The 22,102-nt window shown below is 40.6% G+C and overlaps 1 protein-coding gene across 2 annotated transcripts in view; it reads right to left on the bottom strand.

Annotated features, from left to right (window-relative positions):
* The window catches only part of Rars2 (arginyl-tRNA synthetase 2, mitochondrial), a 43,964-nt gene that overhangs the window by 14,379 nt on the left and 7,483 nt on the right, over positions 1-22,102 (bottom strand). The window contains exons 3-10 of one of the 2 annotated variants that reach the window (XM_005361966.2): positions 18,666-18,768; positions 16,368-16,451; positions 13,361-13,458; positions 12,410-12,465; positions 8,435-8,518; positions 4,218-4,294; positions 2,083-2,241; positions 1,377-1,483 (exon numbers count right to left, since the gene is read on the bottom strand). In XM_005361966.2, coding sequence (XP_005362023.1) covers positions 1,377-1,483; positions 2,083-2,241; positions 4,218-4,294; positions 8,435-8,518; positions 12,410-12,465; positions 13,361-13,458; positions 16,368-16,451; positions 18,666-18,768 — 768 coding nt within the window. The remainder of the gene's footprint in view (positions 1-1,376; positions 1,484-2,082; positions 2,242-4,217; positions 4,295-8,434; positions 8,519-12,409; positions 12,466-13,360; positions 13,459-16,367; positions 16,452-18,665; positions 18,769-22,102) is intronic. The other variant, XM_026786591.1, reaches the window with a different exon arrangement.

The following is a 22,102-nucleotide window of genomic DNA, read 5'->3' as shown; positions in this document are numbered from 1 at the left end:
AATTATTCTTAAGTCCAACAATTCTATTAATAAATATATATCCAAAGGAATTAAAAATATTGTGCTGAAAAAATACTGCACTGCCATGTCCATTGTAGCATTATGTACAATAGTCAAGACATGAAATCAACCTCAGGCTTCATCTGCTCATAGATTTTAAAGATGTGATAGACACCTAACATGAAATAGCACTGCTCAGGCCTTAAAAATGAATGACATTGGTGACAACACAAATGAACCTGGAGGACATTTTGCTCAAAGAAGTCAGGCACAAAAAAAACAAAACAAAACAAAACATTACATGACATCACAAATGGAATTTGTGAAGGAGAAAAATAGTTACAATACCAGCGGTAGGAAGGGTCGAGATGTTAGTTAAAGGCTACAAAGTTGCAGTTGGAAAGCAAGAGCAAGTCCTAGAATTACAATTTAATGTTCATATACAGCTGAGTATGTGAGGTGAGAGGCACATAGATCGTCCTCACCACAGCTAAGTGTACTAACGTGCTTGACTTAATGAGCACATGCAGCAAAGCCTCAAGATACAACATGAAAATGCAAAATCTGCTGCTAATTTTCTCAAAAAGGAAAGAATTCTACTATATACAAGGTAACAATATCAATAGGGATGTACTACCATTACTTTACACCTATTTTCATAAGTTGACTTAAATGTTTTTTGAAACTGGTAGCTGTCCGTTCCCACCCCCAAAAAGGTGAGGTTAAGTCACAAAAGCACATTTTGTTTCCTCTTTTCAAATCATTAATGTAGGTAAGTGGAGGCAGGCTACATTGTTTTTATACTTCTGTCCCCTTTTATAAGAGGAGCCATCCTTTCTCCTATTAACATGAGACTTTGGTCATGATAGCGATATAGCCTATGAGAAAGCATCTCATTACTTCAACTCATGAATCCCCTGCCTCGGCCTTCTGCATGCAGAAATTACAGGTAAGTTATGTCTCACCGTGTAGCCCTGACTATCATGGAACTCACAGAGAACCTCCTGCCTCTGCTTCGTAAATGCTGAGATTAAAGGTTAGTACCACCATGCCTGGCAAGAGAAAGTACAAATGGAAAACGCTACATACCTTATCCTTGTCCTCACTCAGAGACTATACTGACATCAGTGTTAAAGAACACGCATACTTGACTAGAACACAGTAACCTGGGGCTGGGTGTGGTGGCACGTGCCTTTAATCTCAGCGCTGGAGGATCTCTGTGAGTTTCAGGGCAGCGTGGTCTGCAGTTAGTTCTGGGCCAGCCACGACTACATAGTGAGTTACAATCTTCAAGAAAACAAGGGAAGGAAGGGAAGGGGGAAGGGGGAAGGGAGAGAGGCAGGAAGAGGGAAAGGGAGAATAGTAGTTGATCATACACTGTTTTCTGTAGAAGTCCTTTGCTGTCCAGCAACTTTAAGATATCTCGAGATTTTTCACGATAAAACGATTCTCCTGAATATTCATCAAAGTATACTCCAAGGCGCTAAGAAGATTCAGAAGTATGGGAAAATGTTGGTTAATTTTTTACTAAGACAAAACTAAAGATGTCTTACCCCCACCACAAAGATGGAAACTAAAGTTTAGACTTTCTAACGACCACAGGGCCAGTGGCCAAATCGTCAGTGTGTGTCTGCAGTCACAGGCCTTCATGGCCTCAGGATCTAGATAGCACTGAACACTTACTGTAACAGCTACTCATCACACTCAGGCAGGCAGTCATGCGGCCAAGGCAGCTGCGGAGGCTTCTGCGGCCATGAGTCTGCACTAACTGCACAGCCTGGCAAAGGGCACCATCATGCTCCAGTCGGCCTCTTGGCTCCCGTTCCACACCACTGCTCACCTTGCCCACTCACCCCCAGTACAGTCTTCCTTCCCACCGTCTAGCACTACCTCACAAATTATGTTTGCTGAGAGAATGAGGACGAGAGGAGCTCTGGATTATTTATTTGTTTTTAGTTCTCTCACCTAAGAACATCATTTGTCTGGAGTTTCAACTAAACTAGACATCTACTCTTAAATATGAGCTCAAGCAGCAGGCAGTAAGCACAACACCAGCAAGGGAACACGGAAGTTCTGGCGTACCTTGTAAATCTGAATGTACTCTTCAACGCTCAAGTTCCGAAATCTTTGCCACAGTGAAAGTGCCTGCACGTCACCCAGTTCTAGTCGATGGAAGAATTCGTGTGCCAATTTCGCTACATTTTTATCATCTGCAGCTTCTTTATTAACCTGTACGTAAACCTAAAAGTACATTAAATGTACTATTATACACTGTTATTTCCATACAAAAACTTCATTGAGAAAGGCTTATCAGAGTAGCATCGCTTAATCCAGTAAATGAAAGATGAATGGGAGGTTTAACAGCTACTGAAGATTATTTTCTATTGTTTATTCTTTGACAGTCTCCCATGTCATAATACACTCCAATTGTGCTTCCCTCCTCCCCCTCTCACCGTTATCATCCTCCATTCTCCTCTATCCGTCCCGTCCCCAGATTTATGACCTCTGAACAGGGCCATTTGTATGACGACTGGGTTGGATATTTTATTATCAAACCCTGGTGGTCAACAGTAGCTACACAACTGAGGGCAATGGCTCCCCCAGCGCTGAACCTCATCAAAGGGTTGAGCATCGCGGGGTGGGGGGGGGGGCTTTGGAGTCTTCTTCCACCTACATCTGACTACTCCCCAGCCTAATCTTTTCAGATGTGGTCCAGGAGCTATTTTTTATGAAAAAAACTTAAAGCTATTCTTTCAAGCTATAAAAGACTAGCGCAACAGGTGGTGATTGCAAACAGAAATACAGGAAGGTTAGCTAATCCCAGCTTGGACTCCTCAGCATTATGTGGAACAGGCATTTTGTGGTTTTGCACTATCCACTTCGCTGGTTTAGTTCTGTAAACTGGAAAGGTATAGGGCTGATGGTTTACTAAGGCTCACTTCTAATGCAGTTTTAATTGGTTTTTTTTTTGGTATCCGCCATTAGTCATTTGCAAATTGTAATGGAAAAGATAAGCTAAGTTTTCAGTCTCCATGTAAGGTGCAGAACAGGAGGGGTGACTCAGTGGCTCAAAGCACTCACTGCGCTGCCAGAGGCCTAGCACCCACCTAAGTGGGCTCTAGCTCCCTGTAACTCTAGCTTATAAGGAATCTGATGCCTCTAGGGCAATTGCACTCATGTGAACATACCAACATGCATGGACACAGAACTAAAATAATAAAAATAAAAAGAAGAAAGTGTGATTCAGGCATAAACTCTAAAAGAAATAGAGAATTCAACTTTATTACATAGGTAGCTTCAAGGGAAAGATCAAGCAAAAAGGAAATGACAAATGCCCTCTCTGAGTTCTTTGGTTAGGGATGTAGACCCTTAGTTTGGCGAGTACTCTTCCTTACAGAGACAGAACATCTGTAGTTTGGTTCCCTGTATGTCTGTCACTAACATGTGTGACACAGAAAACAATGAGACAATAAAAATGAAATTTGACTCTGGAAAGTATTTGGGCAGGAAAAGAAACCTGAGATATAGAGAATAAAACTATCCAGAGGACAAAATGAAGAAAACTGGGTATTCACATTGGGCAAACCTCAGGAAGAACTGAATGGCTTAATGAATAAAACAAAACATAAAACTTTAGAATACAATTTATACAGTGGTTTTCCTGTACAATGAGAAAATAAAAGGGCAAAAAAACATACACTAAAGATTTACAAGTCTTGTTGGGCGGTGGTGGTGCCAGCCTTTAATCCCAGCTCTGGGAAGGGAGAGGTAGGTGGATCTGTGAATTCAAGGCCAGCCTGGTCTGTAGAGTAAGTTCCAGGATAGCCAGGGCAGTTGCTATAAATACCAGAAAGTAAGATGAAATATATAAACTGACAGAACAGAGAGAAATTTCTGTGTCTTTCTTAGCCATTAGCCTGTGTGGATTTTATGGTTTGTTTGTTTTGAGGCTCTGTAGCACAGACTGGCCTCCTGAGAGCTAGGACTATAAATGTGTAGTGCCTGACCAGATCCTATGCATTACTTCTAAGATGATTCCATGTATCTGGGGAAATACTGTTTAAAATCAAGTAAAACAGAATACTTTTTCTTTTTTTAAAGAAACCAGCTGGACTGGAACTGAAATTAGTCAGGTCTTGGGATTGCCTTAAAAAGTCTTTGTGAAGTATTCTGAAAAAAATGTTGAAGCATTCTCTAATGCTGCCTTACCAACTTACTTCAAAGAGATGCTGTAGAGGATTGGACTGGAGTTTTTCTTCATAGCCAAACAGCTGGAAACCTGTTCCCAGCAGACCTGTTAAGATAATCAGTAAATGAAACATTATTCAATAAGATAATAGAGCAGTCAGTCATGGTGAAAACCAGGTATAGTTCTATAAAAAGATGAACTTCTCAGTTATAAACCCTGAGAATTACTGCCATATATAAGGCATATTTTACAAAATGACACTGTAAACGGAGACTGCTCTTTTGTTCCCAGCCACCCAGACCCAAATAATCACATAGAAACTATATTAATTATAACACTCTTTGGCCTATTACTCAGGCTTCTTATTAACTAACTCTTGCATCATAAATTAGCCCATTTCTATTAATCTATAGATCACCATGAGGATGTGGCCTACCGGAAAGGTTCCGGCATCCTTCTCCTTCTGCAGCTACATGGCATCTCTTTGACTCCGCCTACTTTCTCTCTCTATCTCTGCCAACCTGGCCATATTCTGCCCCACCATAGGCCAAAGCAGCTTTATTCATTAACCATTAAGAGCAAAACATATACAGAAGGACATCCCACATCATGACACATCAAAAGAAAAACATTGAAAAGCTTATTCCAAACTGCAATGGCTCACTGAACCTAAGTTAAAAGATTGTAAGCTCATCCAACACAGAGTCTAGGTCTACTTATGATGGAGGAAGGTTATTGGTTAATAAAGAAACTGCCTTGGGCCCATTTGATAGGCCAGCCCTTAGGTGGGTGGAGTAAACAGAGCAGAATGCTGGGAGGAAGAGGAAGTGAGGTAAGACGCCTCAGACAGACGCCATTTCCTCTCCTCTCTGGGGCAGATGCGATGAAGCAAGCCACCAGGTCAGACATGCTGAATCTTTCCTGGTAAGACTGGTGCTACACAGATTACTAAATATGGGTTAGGCAAGATAAGTCACTACCTCGTGGTGCTACACACATTAATAGAAATGGGCCAAGCAGTGTTTATATGAATACAGTTTGTGTGTCGTTATTTTGGGACATAAGCTAGCCAGGTGGCCAGGAGCTGGGTGGCAGGAACTCAGCCCGCAGCTCCCACAACAACTTATCTTTGCATTCAGTAATTCCTTGGCAGACAGTAAGAAAACAAACATTTATTGAACAGTTACTTTGTGAGGTACTAGACATTCAAAATTATACTGATATACTCAAAGTTATATTAATCTGAAATCTCAAAAAATACTAAATGAGGTTTTAGAATAGTCTTAATAAACAATAGTAAAAGATGACTATAATTTTAGTTTCAAAGGACAGATATGATGTGGGATTCCCCTCTGTATGCTATGAATATGACTTACTATCATTGGTTATTAAAGAATCTGGCTTAGTAAAGCCAGGCAGGAAATCCAAACAAAAACATAGAGACAAAGTAGGCAGAGTCAAGGAGACGCCATGTAGCTGCTGAAGGAGACAGATGCTCCGGAACCTTACCAGTAGGCCACAGCCTCATGCTGATACACAGAGTAATAGAAATGGGTTAATTCGAGATGTAAGAGCTAGCTAGAAATATGACTGAGTCACTGGCTGAAAGGCGTTATAATTAATATAGTTTCTGTGAGATTATTTGGGTCTGGGTGGCCAGGAAATGAATGAACAGTCTTTGCCTACACAAACACAACCTGCGTCTAGAGCAGGATGTAGGCTTGTTATTTTGAAAAACTAATGTTTAAGCAGCCATGCCAATCATCAAGCTTCATATCTAAAAGGTCTTATGAATGCTCACTTTGCATCCTTTTATGGAAGATTTGTTTAATTTTATGTAGATGAGTGTTTGCCTGCATGTATGTATAGCACAGGCACTCCTGGTGCATGCAAAGGCCAGGAGAACCAATTAAGTCCTCTGGAACAGGAGTTAACAAGTTGCTGTAAGCTGCCATGTGGATGCTGGGAACCCAACTCGGGTCCTTTACGAGAGCCACAAGTGTTCTTAACTGCTGAGCCATCTCTCCAGCGCCAATGCTCATTTTCCTATGAGACTCAGCAGAGAGCACAATGCTATTTTGAGAAGAAGCAATGTTCTAGATCCCAGAGAACACTGAGGAAGATGTTTAAAGTTCTGTTTATTTCAAAAGAAAAACAAATGTGATTATGATTCAGGATACTGGGAGCAGTTATTTCAAAAGAAAAACAAATGTGATTATGATTCAGGATACTGGGAGCAGAATGTGCAGAAATGCCCAGTGAGTACTGAAAAGATGGGAAAAGCAAAAACTATTCCATTTAACATTCAGTTTGATACATGTTGAAAAACTAATTCTGTGCACAGAAGCCATGTGCCAACTTTCAAATGGGATAGCTGAAAGAAAATTTTAATTCTTCTAACAGCTATAATGAAATGCTAACAGGTCATTAATAACATTATTCCTGTGTTGTGGAATATTAGTTTAAGATATGTTACATTTGTTTATGCTGTGGAATATTTGTTTAATGATGCAAAGATGTGTTATATTCTTTTATGTTGCATTTGTTTAACTCTGTAAAACTGAATTACATTGCCTGCCTCATCCACCCGATTGGTCTAATAAAGAGCTGAACGGCCAATAGTTAGGCAGGAGGAGGAAGGAGAGGAGGGGCTGGCATGCAGAGAGAATAAATAGGAGGAGAAATTTAAAGGAAAAAGAAAGTGAGTAGAGAAAAGGAGAGGACTCCAAGGGTCAGCCAGTCATTCAGAGTAAGAAGGAAAGAAAGATAAAGAAAAGGTAAAAAGCCTAGAGGCAAAAAAAAAATAGTTAAAGAGAAATGAAATAATTTAAGTTAGAAAAGCTGGCTAGAAACAAGCCAAGCTATGGCTAGGGATTCATAAGTAAGAATAAGCTTCTGTGTATTTATTTGGGAGCTGGGTGGCAGGCCCCCCAAAAGTGAAAGAAACAAACAAAAAACACCAATTATATTTCTATAAAGAAAAATATTACTGTAAAATCTTTCAGCCAAAATTTGATAACTACTCAAATCACATACTTGCTGAAGCCTGTGAAATGTCTAAATCAATCAAAGGAAAAAAAGTGGATGCTATCTATAAAGACTTGATTGTTGTACCTAGAGCTTAAACTGAAGTAATTACTCATAAGAAGTCATGATAAATATCTTACAAAAAAGTTCCTTTAAATGAAGTGGCCTTTCTTTTGGAAACTGATTTCCTCTCACTGAATGTAGAACATAAGCGTGTTAGTGAATTTCAGAACTAGTGATGTCTACTATACACTCCTAGAGAAGCCTTACGCTATCACCTAGGTTTGCTATTAGTACCGTAAGCATCATTCATCACTGAGTGTCTCTTATGTGCCGCACATTATGGATACAAAAGTAATCACAGCATAGTCTATACCTTCAAGGAATTAGCATCTTGTGGGAGAAAGAGCACACAAAAAGTGCCACAACAAAAATCCTAGTGAGGAGAGCTGCTTTCTAGGAATTTGGTGATATCTCTCTGCCAGAGAATGTAGCAGTATGGCCGGATCTTGAAAACATCACAAGATTGTATTCAGTGTGCAACCAGTCCCTCACAGTCATAACTACTTCATCTGTCTTGCCTTCCTCATACCTAGGTTACTGGTTGTATGAACCACAAAGTTTCCAAATGACCTTAGACATGACTGACGCCACACAACTGTTGGGTCTCACCCTTTTCCTTTCACCCTCCACCTCATCCACTGGGTTCTAGAGAAAGCCAACATATCATACTTTGTTTTACCTCTGGGTTACTCAGTCACATAACAATAAATCCCATTTCTCATCAGATGTGGGGCGGGGGTTGGACCTCATTGATCTAAAAATGCAGGCTTTGGCTGAGATGGGAATACATAGCTAGAATTATTTCTTCTCTGTGTATTCATTTCTACCTTTCATCAATAAAGGTAAGTTACTCTTCCTCACTAAAGGCTTAATGTGCATGTGCGTGTGTTAAGTGTATTAATTAGGCATTGCTCTGAATATTCAATTTAATTATATGATGAGATTATGTAGAATATATAACTCTATAGGCAGATACAGCTCAGTGGTAGTTCATGTGTCAGGAATACAGGAGACCCCCAGGTTCAATTCCTAGCACCACACTATTACACTATTTTATCCAACAGGGATCTTGTCTATATCTCATAAAGATGATCAAATGTTATAGTACTTGAAACAATTAGGTCATATAATGAAAAGCATGTCAAACATACTTACCAAATTGCATGCCCCAATCTCCAATGTAATTTATTCTTGTTACTTGATGCCCCAAAGCTTCTTTTAGATTTGCTATAAAATTTCCTAGAAGCAAATACATATATAATCTTAATTTTTAAATCCATTTTGGCTTTAAAACTATGTTCTTCTCTATTATCAAGTTATAACATAGAAAGCCCTTTTAACAAAACATACCAACTCAATGTTTTTCATTAAAGCATTCATGATGTGTTACTTGTGTGAGGATATGAAGTAAGGAATTACTTAGTGAGTCGTTATTCCAAAGGTTCCCATAATATTCACAGAAATAGAACTCTTATCAGCATCATTGTTGGTAGTTAGAAACACATGTTAGAATAATAACTTCTCAGGGCTGGAGGAAAGGCTTAATGGATAAGAGCACCAGCTGCTCTTCCAGAGGTCCTGAGGTCAAGTCCCAGCAACCACATGGTGGCTCACAACCATCATAGTTGAATCTAAAACTCTCTTACATACATGCAAATAGAGTATTCATACATAAAATAAATAAATACAATCTTAAAAACAAAACAAGAAGAATAATAACTACTCTTAGTTAATTTCAAGGAATATAGCACTTAGGAAACTAGAGAAATGGCCCAGTGGTTAAGGTTACTTGCTATTCTTCCAGAAGGTCCAAGTTTGGTTCCAAACACATATCAGGAGCTCACAACTACCTGTAACTCCAGCTCCAGGGGATCTGATGCCCTCATTTGGCCTCCAAAGGCACCTGCACTTGCATTCACATGCACAGAAACACACCCACCTAGCTTCAGCCTCTGTAGGCACTTGCAGTTAAATAGACGTGTATCCACAAACACACACACACACACTCAGTCTCTGTAGGTACCTGCACTTACATACATATATACACACATGCACACACATTCAGTCTTTGCAGGCACCTGTACTTGCATACACATGTACACACACACACACACACACACATACTCAGTTTCTGTAGGTACTTGTACTTGCATACACATGTGTATACACACGCACACACACTCAGTCTTTGTAGGCACCTACACTTACAGACACAAGTGTACACACACACTCAGCCTCTGTAGGCACCTATACTTACAGACACAAGTGTCTCAGCCTCTGCAGGTACCTGCACTTACACACGCGTACACACACACACACACACACACACACACACGCACACACACTCTGCAGGCACCTGCACTCATGTGTCTACCCCACCCTTTTCTAACTAGCTCAGATATCTCCTTCCAAGCACTACCATGCATCCTCCACAAGACTGTTCCCCAAGAGCACACACTGCTCCACAGCCTGTACTTCCACGTTCTGCTGATGCAAGTCTGATGTTCAGTATCTATCTGTCTTCATACACTGTAAAACCTAAAATATCGACTTCCCCATTTCCCAGAGTCCTTTGTAGTTAGGGTTCCAGAAATCTAGGTTTAGACAGTTTGCATGAGATTTGGCAAAGGAGTTACTTCTGGCTGTTTTGTTTGGCCATGACAAGCAGTTATGCAACTTTGGGGCATTTGTTTTTTTCTTCCCTCTCTTCAGTGGCACCTGCTAATACAGATTCTAGTACTGTGCCATAACTTCCAAAACAAGCTGAAAGACAGGACATGGTGTGACCTCTTTGCCCATAATGGGTTGCAGAAGACATGGTGTGAACAGTGGCAGTTTCCAGACTATGGCAGAGGTCCCAGAGCATGGACGCAATGGTAGAAGAGGCAGACCCTCCCTTGGTAACTGAACTCTGGGAATGTTTTGGGAGTTGTTCTTGCCGCTCAATTAAAAACATCTATAGTTCTCCAATAACTTTGCAAACCATTCTATTTTTTATAATAAATCATTTCCTGATTTAAATACAGTGGCTTGCTGGCAAACAGTTGTAATCCTAGCTCTTGGGAGTCTGAGGCAAGATTGCCAAAAGTTCAAGCTTAGTCTGGGCTATATAGTAGTTCTAGGTCAACTTAGGCTACAAATAAGACTCTGTAACAAATCAATAAGATTTAAAAAAAGCCTAACTTGAATTACAAGCATCTCTGTTTGCACACCTTCCAAATCTATACAGCCCCAGCAGGAAACTTACCTTCTTCAGCTGCTACTAATATTGTGTATCTATTTTTCTTGTACACTGTTAGCTCACAAGTACCTGAATATATCTGTATGGTTCAGAATTGGACAATTTCAGAACCTAGCTACAAATACTTTATACATATGATCTTGAGAAAGTTACTTCTGCTCGAATTTCTTCCTCATAAATCTTAGTAGTACTTACCGAGCAGGGCTGTTGTGACTTAAATGGGAAAAAAATACACTAAATGGTAAACTGTCCCATGCTGTTCAAGCTCACTGAGAAGCAGTCTCCACCCACACTTCAGACCCAAGCATGTCACCCCTTTGATTGAGAGTGGGCTGTTCCTCTACCTCTGTAACATGGAGGGAAGAACCCTGTCCTTGCAAAGAGCTGGAATATAAGCCATTTCCACCGGAGGTCTATCCTATGACATAAAAGCACTTAAAGAAGGGGAAGTTGAAGGTTTAGCCACAGGAAACTCAGCTGACTGCCTCCATGTCCCGCACTGGTTCTGCTGAAGCTGTTGAGTGTCTGATACGTTATCCTTGGCTGTCGCTGCTTGTTCTTACACTTGGAAGTCTCACCCGAGGAAGCTCACTCAACCGGGAACTCTACTAGCTGGCTGTCTAAAAAGGATTTCCCAGTTGGTTTCTGCCAAATGTTTTGAGCACCTGATTGGACCATTATTTTGGTTTTCTGCTTTTTTTTCTCCATCTCCCCACCTACTTTGTCTCTTTCTCTCTCTGCCTTGCTGTTTACTCTTTTACTTGCTATATACTTAATAAATAAATATTCATTCAAAAACTAAAACTATGGCTATTGAAGGATATTTTCTAGACTCTGGACTGCACAGACCAACGAGTTAGCACATATAAACACTTAGTTCACTAAATTTCAATAAATATTCTTTCCTCCTGATACTTTATCATATCCTACTTACCCATTTACTCTTTTGACTCCATTCACTGTAGATTTTGTTATACGACAGATTTCCTAGATACTTTTGGTTACATCCTGTTATTTTTTTTTCCCATAAAATACTGCTCAAAGACTTTCTAACCATGAAAGCTTTCTTATTTCAACAATAATCTGCCACTCATACAATTTTCCAATGTTGAAATCTATCACAGTAGCATCTAAACGGCTTATTCTTGAGTACACATCATAGATTTCTAACCTGGAATAAACTCCGATTCTAATATTGCACAATTCTCAGTTGAGTTTTGAATTGCAGTACTGCAAAGTATTTTAAATAAATAGAGAGCAGGACTTGAGAGGGCTCAGTGGTTAAAGCGTGTTTGCTATGCTGGCTGCTCTAGTCAGCACAAGAGTTCAGTTCTCCACACTCGTGGTAGGTGGATCACAACCAGAACAGCTGAGCCCTCTTCTGGACTCTGCAGGCAGTTCCCACGCCCATATACACAAGTGCGCACACACACTTCGAAAAAGCATATTATATACGAAAGCTTTATAACTAGAAAGTAGTTCCAGTATTCCTAAAGTAAATAATTTCTATTAAAAACTTTAGTTTCCAGTCTTGAAAATTACAGTTGCAGGAACAAAAAAATATGAAAGATTTCTGCCAACCCACAGAAATAATTTGTGACTATTTTTTGTTTTTGCCTCTTTCAGCTTTCTGTATGTCTAAGTTACAATCATAACATGCACACCAACGGAAACTGACTTCAGCCTTTACCTTTTGAAATAAATTTTGGCTTTTAACCTGTAAACCAATTTTTCAATTTAGTGCAACATTTACTCAGCATCATGCTCATGTAATTTACATTGTGGGGAGCTTTTTCCTCCCTTTTCACTTAAACTCTGAACCATTACATTGCATTATCATGTATGTCTCCTAGACACGTTTAGTACTGTCTGTTAAAGGGAACACTTACCTATAATGGTGGAGCGCAAATGGCCAACATGAAATTTTTTTGCAACATTAGGTGAACTGCAAAAATTGCAAGAATATTTTCTTATTCCAATAACAAAAATTTTGAACATGAACTAGATGATAATGCTTCTTTGGGGTAACAAAATTAGAGAGCAGGGCTTTTGACAATTCAGGCGATAGGTTAGACATCAGAATTAACAGTAAGGGTAATTAGAATTTGGAAAGAATCAAACCTATCATTAACCAATAATCATTGATCCTGTGATCGATAAAGTAGTGCGACACTCAGAAATGGCATACGAATGAAACTATTTTCAGACAAGGAAGAAAGTGCTGGAGAGATGGCTCAGCAGGGAATGGTGTTTACTGACAGGACCGACAAACTGACAAAATGTTCCTTGAAGTCATTAATCTGACATTTTCTGGAACTAATTCCCTACTAAGAAAGGAATCCTCTAAGACGGAAAGGCAAATTCAAGTCCTTTGGCAACCAAAGTAACCACAACGGAATCACAACTAGATACCTTACTTTTGTAAACTATTTAATGTAATCTCCTAAATCTTATGAGGACACATGATTTTTTTTTTTTTAAAGAGTGTTGTGATTTGAATAAGAAATGTCCCCCATAGGCTCAAACTGAGTCCTTGGTCCCAAGCTGGTGTTGCTATTTGGAAATTTTGTAGGAGGTGGTCACTGACTACACATCCAGTTCAAGGCCAATGTGGAGATCCTGCTTAAAACAAGGAAAGGAGAAACAGACTAGAGACGTAAACATCTAATTTTATCCTTTTTATTCCTGGTTTAATGGCTGATTGACTGTGATCCTTACAAAGTAACACAATGTCGTGGACTCTCAACTTTCCACTGTCATGGAAAGAAAACTCGACCCTGAGGTATGAGCCTCTCTGTCCTATCAGCTGGCTAATCACCGCATAACCGAAGAGTACTCACCTGAATTCCACCACAATCCTCTTCAGGGGCAGACCCGAGAAAAGCTCACTTTTTAATCCATACTTTGAGCCGTCTTCAGTTACTTGCTGCAGCACCGCCTGAAGAACAGAAGGGTGGGGTTTAGTGATGGAAAGAATGTCCTTAACTACTGCGTTCCTGGAGATTAAATGTTGCTAACTTCTTCACTCTAACTTCAGAGCCCAGAATTTTACAGCACTGTCAGCAGCACCTGCTCTGGAACCAACAACACTTGTTGCCAGTTTCTCTGAGCACTTACAACGTGAGCTAATAATGAAGGGGCTACTCCGGGCCCATAAATCCCATCTATTCATTATTACAGTAACCACGAATGATACTTAGGGATCAGGACGTTGAAGCTTCGTGAGATAAGGTTAAATGCCAAAAGTCCCACAGAAATAGTAATAGCACAGCCAGAAACAGTATCTGATCAGTTACTGAGTACTGATGCTGTTACAAAGAATGGGATGAGGATTTTACATGTATTAACTCAGTTAATCTTCATAAAGGCTTCAGAGATGATTACTATGCTCACAAACAAGGAAGGCAAAGCAGGAAGATTAATTTTCCTAAGGTCATAACAGCTCAGTTGATAACAGCAGTTTCCTTGCCTGTACAAATCTTTGTGTTCCAACCCTAGCACTGCATAATCCTGATGTGCTGGTTCATGCCTATAAACCGGACACTCAGGAGGTGGAAGCAAGAAGATCAGACGTTCAAGGTCATCACTGGCTACACATCCAGTTCAAGACCAGCCTGGGATACAGGAGACATGAAGTCAAATAGCAGAAATTCTCCCAATCAAGTGACCATATTAATTAGAGTCTGTATGTGTGCTGTTGCTACTTCTGTACTAACTAAAGACCCCAAGGAGAGCTACTGAATAAATAAGAATACGTAATTAAATAAATGCCTGTTAAATAAATGTACAGGTGGAAAGTCAAAACTAACATAAACTTCCACAATGTACTCCAGGTTAATTTTTATTTAGTGACAGAACTACAGTCTGTCTCACAAAATTCATAAATTATTTTTGTGCAGTTACAATGCACTTAACTTGTTTTTAAAAGATTCTCTTACTTATGTGTATTTTAAATAGTTTTATTTGTATGAGTGTTTGCATGTATATACAAGGACCACATGGTGAGTGGTGACAGCAGAGGCAAGAAGAACCTGGGAACCAGCACATAGATGGTTGTGACTCACAATGTTGGTGCTGGACCTGGGTCCTCTGCAAGAATTTGCAAGTACTTTTCACCTCTGTGCCATGTCCCCAGCCTCTCAAATTTTTAATTTAAAACTACTGTTATGAAGTTGGATTTGCACTGCTAACTTCATCTGGGGCCTTAAAAATGTAGTGTATGATAAGAATTTTATTATCAAGAATTAATTAATAGAGTCAAGAAATGAGCCTAGCCGGGCGATGGTGGCGCACGCCTTTAATCCCAGCACTCGGGAGGCAGAGGCAGGCGGATCTCTGTGAGTTCGAGACCAGCCTGGTCTACAGAGCTAGTGCCAGGACAGGCTCCAAAGCCACAGAGAAACCCTGCCTCGAAAAAACCAAAAAAAAAAAAAAAAAAAAAAAAAATGAGCCTAAGGCAAATGGTGCAGGCTTGTAACCCCAGCAATTAAGAAGGAAGGAAGATCCTGGGTTATTGGCTAGCCTATGGTACACAGTAAGATCCTGACTCGCTGTTTTGTTTTGTAACCCGGTGAGTCTAATTAATGCTTCCTGTACACTCTCTGGAGTGTGTCCATCCAGTGGAGCATGTTCAGTCTACCAGGGGTCACATCTTTAAGGAAAACTCACTTTCCCTCTGTTAGCAGCTATCAATTACAGATGTAGTTTTTAACCACAAAATGTAAATCACATTCCAACAGATAAACACTAAAATCTAATCTACTGACTAACATGCACGCTGAAATGTAAGCTAAACTCGTGTAAATATTGGTGCATAAAGGGTTTCAATCAGAAATGAAGTCTTTTGCATTCCAGATTGGGAGCTTGAGGAAATCAGTGGATACTCTGACTGGCTGGCCCTTTCTGCCTGTCTGTCATCACCCTTCTCTGTGGATGACGTCATTCCTCTTTAGCAAAACTTATTTAGCGACGTACTAGCTTGAGAGAGAGTCAGTTCCTTTGCAAGGTTTCTCCAACACCTCTGGCCCATCCCGACTTCAGCATCTGAATTTTTTAATTCTTACTGTATTAAAAACCTTTTAACTTTACTGCTTCCTGTTTTATTAAAAGAAAAAGCTATCCCATGGTTTCTCTAGTTTAAGCCTTACGTTTCCAACGGATTATAAAATAGCAGGGAGTAGAAACCAACACACTTTCACTACAGAGCACATTTATCAACAAACAGGTATTTATCTAGAACCTATGACGCGCCCGACATTATGGCAAAACATGGAAACAGGACAGTGGGAAAGACAGACGCTAAACCCCAGAGTGAATTAAGAGTTGACAAGCGGCACCAGACAAATAAATGGAATGTGAGGTGCACCTTTAACCTGAGCACGCGGGAGGCAGAGGCAGGAGGACCTCTGTGCATTCGAGGCCAGCCTGGGCTACAGAGGGAGTTCCAGGACAGCTAGAATTGTTACTCAGAGAAACCCTGTCTTGAAAAACCAAACAAAGAAGAAAAAGATGGAGTGTAAAATAGCAAGGTGCTTTCTGCAAGAAGAGATTAACAGTGGTATGACAGCCCATAGTGAGAAGATCAGTAAGCGACTGTCAAGGGCTAGGGAAGCAACTGTAACTAAGTGGTAAAGTGCTTGCTTAAGCATATGAAAAGCCCTGGATTTAAACACTGGAAATACCATCCCCCCCACAAAAAAAAAAAGAGGGAGGAAGAAAGATTAACTTCTATTGCACTGCAGACCGAGGAATCCTGTGCACAGGTTCTGAGGTGGTGTCTGAGAGCTGGGCGAGCAGTGTGGCTAAACTGTGTGAAAGCACAAAGACCAGACTATAATCCACTCTTACCTTTGTTAGTAATTTTCTGTTTATTTTGAAATTCAGCGTTCCTGGACCAGCACTGATGGCAGTCACCACCGAATCACATTTAAGCTGAAAAATAGCAAACCATGTAAAGCAGATTATATTGTAGAACAGACCTAATGAGATTGGTAGCTCTGACACCATGAACCTGGTTTACAAGACAGCAGGTGAATCAGTTCTCAAGCATTACAGCCGGACCAGGGTCTTAGCCAAGGTTTTCTGTTCCAAAATCCTATTTATACAAACACATTTATTTTTCCTCACTAGAATGCTATTCAGTCTCTCCCTTCCCTTTTTCCTTTACCTCAAATTTCTCCATCTATCATACAGTGAACATTATCTTATTCATCTTTCAAGACAGCCACAAACAGGACATCGTGTCGGGACCTACTGCCAACGCACTTGCACAAGCACAGAATGAAGCCTCTTACAGAGTCTACATTCCCTGCATGTGTCCATTCAAACCCTCTGATAGACTTATGGCACTAAAGATACCTGATGTCACTGAAGAGCAATCAGTCTTTATTTCTTTTCTTTTTTTTTTTTAAAAGATTTATTTATTTATTATGTATATAACATTCCTTCCATGTATGCTTGCATGCCAGAAGAGGGCACCAGATCTCATTATAGATGGCTGTGAGCCACCATGTGGTTGCTGGGAATTGAACAGGACCTCTGGAAGAGCAGTCCGTGCTCTTAACCCCTGAGCCATCTCTCTAGCCCTTTTTTTTTAATAAATTTTATTTTTCAGTCTTTATTTCTGAAATTTAAAAGATAGTTAGATTAATTCTACTCCTTGTATCAGAACTTAATATCAGGTGTTATCTGTATTAATAAAAGAACAGAAGTGACCTTGTTACCAAATAACTATTATTCTGTTACCAAAGCTCCTTTCGCCGTCATTTTTAGTTATATATTTTTTTCCAATAGTGATTTTCACTGTTTCAGTTTTTTTTTTAAGAGTTCCTCGACATCATCTTTGAGCAATATATGTCCCTATTAAAAACTTAGGAACAAACGAAAGCTTTCCCAGCATGCTTTGTGTAAAGGTCTGAAGCTAACAGTTTAGATTTGGTCATTCACTACAACCTTTCCAATTCCTCTGTTCTACTAGACCCACAATAAAGGACTTAGAAATACAGAGTTTATGAAATCATCCAACTACTTCTCTGTGATCATCCCATTCACTCCACATACATCATTTCTTCTCATATTTTTACTGCTCTTCTCAGAAGCTCATTCCAAAGAATTGCAACCTACTGCTCTAATATATCAAGTTTGTTTTTCTACATTCAAACACTTATCTAGGGGGCTGGGGAGACTGTCAGATGTTAAGAGCACTCAGTGGATGCTCTTGAGAGGACCTGGGTTCTAGTCCTCATAGTCACAGCTGTTTGTCACTCCAGTTGCAGGGGAATAAATAAATCTGCCTTTAAAAGTTTTTACAGTTTCAGGACTGGAGAGAAAGCTGAGTGGCTAAGAGCATTGGCTGATCTTCCAGAAGTCCTGAGTTCAATTCCCAGCATAGTGGCTCACAATCATCTATAATGACATCTGGCGCCCTCTTCTGGCCGGCAGGTTACATGCAGGGAGAACACTGTATACATAATAAATAAATCTTTTTTAAAAGTTTAAACAGTTTCAATCTATAAATTATAAATTAACACTTCAGCCCCGTGGCTAATAAAATATAAAACAAAGCAAAACACCAGCTAAACAATGTTAGCTCAGGAGAGTGCTAATCAGTTTTCACTGTCAACCTGATATCAACCTAGTCACCTGGGAGAAAGGAACCTCACTGAACAGGCTCAATCAGATTGTCCAGATTGCCCCCGGGTGTACATGGGAAATTTTCTTGACTGATGACTGATGTGGGAGGGTCTAGCCCACTGGATGGTACCATCCCTGGGTAAATGGGCCTCAGTTGTATAAACCCGCAAGCTAATCAAGAGCCAGAGAGAGCAAAACAGCAAGCAGCATTCCTTCCTGGCATCTGCATCAGTTCCTGCATAAGGCTCTGTCTTGAGTTTCTTCAATGATGGACTGTTACCTAGGCCAATAAGCCCTTTCCTCCCCAAGTCATTTCTGGTCAATGTTTATCACAACAGAAAGAAACTACAACAAAAGAGATACTTTACAGCTGATGTGAAAGATCACAGACCTCCCAGCTAAAATGAACTGAACGGTCCTGCAAGCTGCCTTGACCAGAGAAACGTGAGGCTGCAGCCTGTGAACTGTGTTCTCCTCCAGTGCTCAGTCCAGTACAACACAGAGGTGAAATACCTTCTCTGCCAGTCTCCTGGCTTGATCTTGAGCATCCAGTTGTGACTGCGGATTGTTGTCTTCTAGCAAGGAATCCACAGAAAGCTGGAAGTCTGCCACTTCTCTAAAGATGAACGTTGAAATGGGAAAGAGTTGTTAGAAAAACATCACTTGTCTAGCGAAGAGTCATCACTGGATTATGAAAACCTTCAAAACTGAAAGTCAAGAAATACAAAACTTTGTTTTTACTTATAACTTTTAAAATCTTGGTTATTTTATACAATTCTTGCATATTACCTGAAACAGACAGATATCTGGCAAGTTAAGTGCAACTAGGAAGCAGCTTCAGAAAAGACTGAGGTGACATCCGCTATGAAGCTGCTTCTCCTACTAAGTGCTTCTTTATAACTGTCCAAATAACAAGGGCAAAAATGTTTTTTTAAATGGTTGTATTTTAAGTTTTGAAGAGTTCAAGAATAAGAATATAGAAATACAGATTCCAGAAATAAAGAAGTGGGAGAATGAGATCAGGCTGTCAGCAGCTTTCTCATCAGCTTAAGGATTAACTATTAACAGTGGGTTACTTTACAAATGATAGCTGTCTGCAAGACTGAAGCCGCCCTCAGCTTTTAGATATCCCCCAGCCACTCATGACCAGCAACTGATCTGAGCTGAGTTAACTTTTAAATGATGGGATATACGTGACTTTTCGGTTATGCATTGTCCCTGCTATGGGAATTGGCTGAGGGAGTGCAGAGCTTCCGTAAACACTATCAGGGAGGGCCAGGGAGAAACAAAGACCTAAAACGCAAACACTAGTCTAACTACAAACTCTGTTAATGAAAACTGCAAAGAAGGGCAACTTGTATCTTAGGTTTTACCTTAAGATTGCAAATATTCTTTTGTTATTGTCTAATGCTTGCTATAACCTTCCTTTGCCACAACCTTACAAGTCCATCTCTGGTTGTGGTCTCAGCTAGATGATAAGCTTTTTGTGTCAGGTGGAGATTGGTTGTTTTTTTTTTTTTTTTAAATTGCTTCTGGCTTAACAGACTCAGGTGGTCTGTCCCCCATCTTTGTGAGACCCCCCCCTTCCCATACCCAACAGTTTCAGCATGACAAAGATGTTATTTATAACACTGAGTTGTTCACTAGAGACATGGACACAGCTATTGGTACTTTCCACTAAACTATTAAAAGCTTCAGTGGAACCAGCTAAAGGAACAGTCAGTTACATAACTACAGAAGCTATTTGCAAGTAAGGAGGGTAACAGAATCAAAAAAATATATCCAGTCACAACAGTATTTGCAGTCTCATTGAGAAAAACAAAACAAAATCAACTAACCCTACCGTATAAGCAGAGAGAGAGAGAGAGAGAGACAGAGAGAGACAGAGACAGAGAGAGACAGAGACAGAGACAGAGAGGACTTGAATTTGGAAAAAAGGTTTGACAGTTTAGATGGTTACCACACTGAAAGTGGCTCATCTGGACAGGCGGTGGTGTTGCATGCCTTTAATCCCAGCACTCGTGAGGTAGGGGCAGGCAGATCTCTGTGAGTCTAAGAACAGTCTGGTCTATAAAAACTAGTTCCAGGACAGCTAGGGCTGTTACACAGAGAAACCCTGTCTCGAAAATCAAAAACCAAACCAAACCAAAACAACCCTCACCCAAAAAAACAAACAAAAAAAAGTGGCTCATCATATTGTCTCTATAGAATTTTTTGTAGATGTGATAATTTAAGTTAGACATTATTAATATACAAATAACGGCACAACTACAGATACTGACATCTTCTGATGGTCAAAAGAGAAACGGAAGAGAGTCAAGTCAAATACCATGGTTTGTCCAGCCCACGTCACTCACTTAAAGGAATATATTCTGGAAGGATACAGGTGACTTCTTTCATGTCCCTCATCATGCAGCTTGAAATGCCTGAAAATTCCTGTATGGCTTCTGCGTAAACATCACATTACAGAGCCTAAACTCTAATGGACACCAACATGTTTCCTGGGAAGTGGGCACAAAATAACCAACCCTAACCAAGAAGTTATATGGAACTGATGCCTGCTGTTATGATTTCAGCCACAATAAGGCTGACACTTCCGGGTTCCAGGACCATGCTTGTGAGGACAGGCGCTCAGGCAGAAGTGCCTAATGATCTCTCTCTCTCTCTGCACACTGACCTTCACCAGGCCTGTACCTCCACCATAAACTCCTAAGCGGGTTTGTTGTGTGCTCCTTCTCACTCACGCCAAGTAATCACACCTGTTGGGTAATTTCACCAATGGGAAATCATCAACCACACTACAGAGGAGGCCAGTAGTTTGCCAACACAAAACGGACTCTGATATTTTGTGAGCTTTTAATTTCCTTTTGGTACTCTTGGTCTTATTAGACTTTTTTGTTTGATTTTTGGTTTGCTTTTTCTATTTATTTTTTTTAAAGACAGATGGGAAATAATATGAAATTGGGCTAGTAGGTGTGAGGACCTGAAACTTGGGCATAACAGGGAAATGGAAAGGACTTCGGAGGAGCTGGGTAGGAGAAAGAATATTATCAAAATATATTATATGCAGTCTGCTGGAGACCTGTTTCAGCACAGGTTAAGGTCCCAGTGAGATGTGGGGGTGGGTGGGGGCACAATACAACACGGGATGGTCAGGATGAGGTGGGGGACAACACAATCAGGGTGAATCAGGATGGCTGCCAGTGCATTTAATGGGATAAAAAAAAAGACTGCATACTCGGCTGCACGTAGATTTAAAGGGAGAGAAGGGACTTGTGAGGTAGGGTGTGGCTTGAGCTCACGGGCCAAGGAATCTAGCCCTGACCTTGGTAATAGGCACCAGCCACCGCTAATTAAAGGGGCAGGAGTTCCTCTTCCAGAGATAAGGAGAATGACTCCTTTAGCAAGCAGGAACTTGCTCAAGCCCTGTGAGGGTGGAGGCCTTATTCAAATGCCCGTCCTTGGGAAAGGACTTCTGGGGACCAGAGGCTGTACGACAATTTGAGAGAAATTTCATTCCTCAAAGAGGATGAGCACTGAGTTGTTCCCTCACTGTGCTCCTGTCTCGGTCTTACTCACGTGCTCGCCTAAGGGAAGGCCTGGTGTCTTCCTCTTTTCCCATTACATCGCACCATTCCGACTTCTCCACACTCACTAACTGAACTCTAGCCCTTAACATCCTCAGGTGTTTCACCTTGGGATCAGGCGTGTCTAGTAAATCTCTAACTTTAGGAGGGCGCAATGGAATTATTGGTTCTGCAGCAGCTAGAATTATTTTTGTTTGGAGAGGCTACCACTGTACACATTTTCATCCTTTACCAAAGCCCGCACAAAATTTCCAAAGGGAGGGCCGGGCGGTGGTGGCGCACGCCTGTAATCCCAGCACTCGGGAGGCAGAGGCAGGCGGATCTCTGTGAGTTTGAGGCCAGCCTGGTCTACAGAGCTAGTTC

The sequence above is a fragment of the Microtus ochrogaster genome, linkage group LG5 (assembly GCF_000317375.1).
Source record: "Microtus ochrogaster isolate Prairie Vole_2 linkage group LG5, MicOch1.0, whole genome shotgun sequence".
NCBI lineage: Eukaryota > Metazoa > Chordata > Mammalia > Rodentia > Cricetidae > Microtus > Microtus ochrogaster.
Note: the sequence above shows the minus strand (reverse complement) of the source record. Positions and strands in the feature narration are given on the sequence as shown.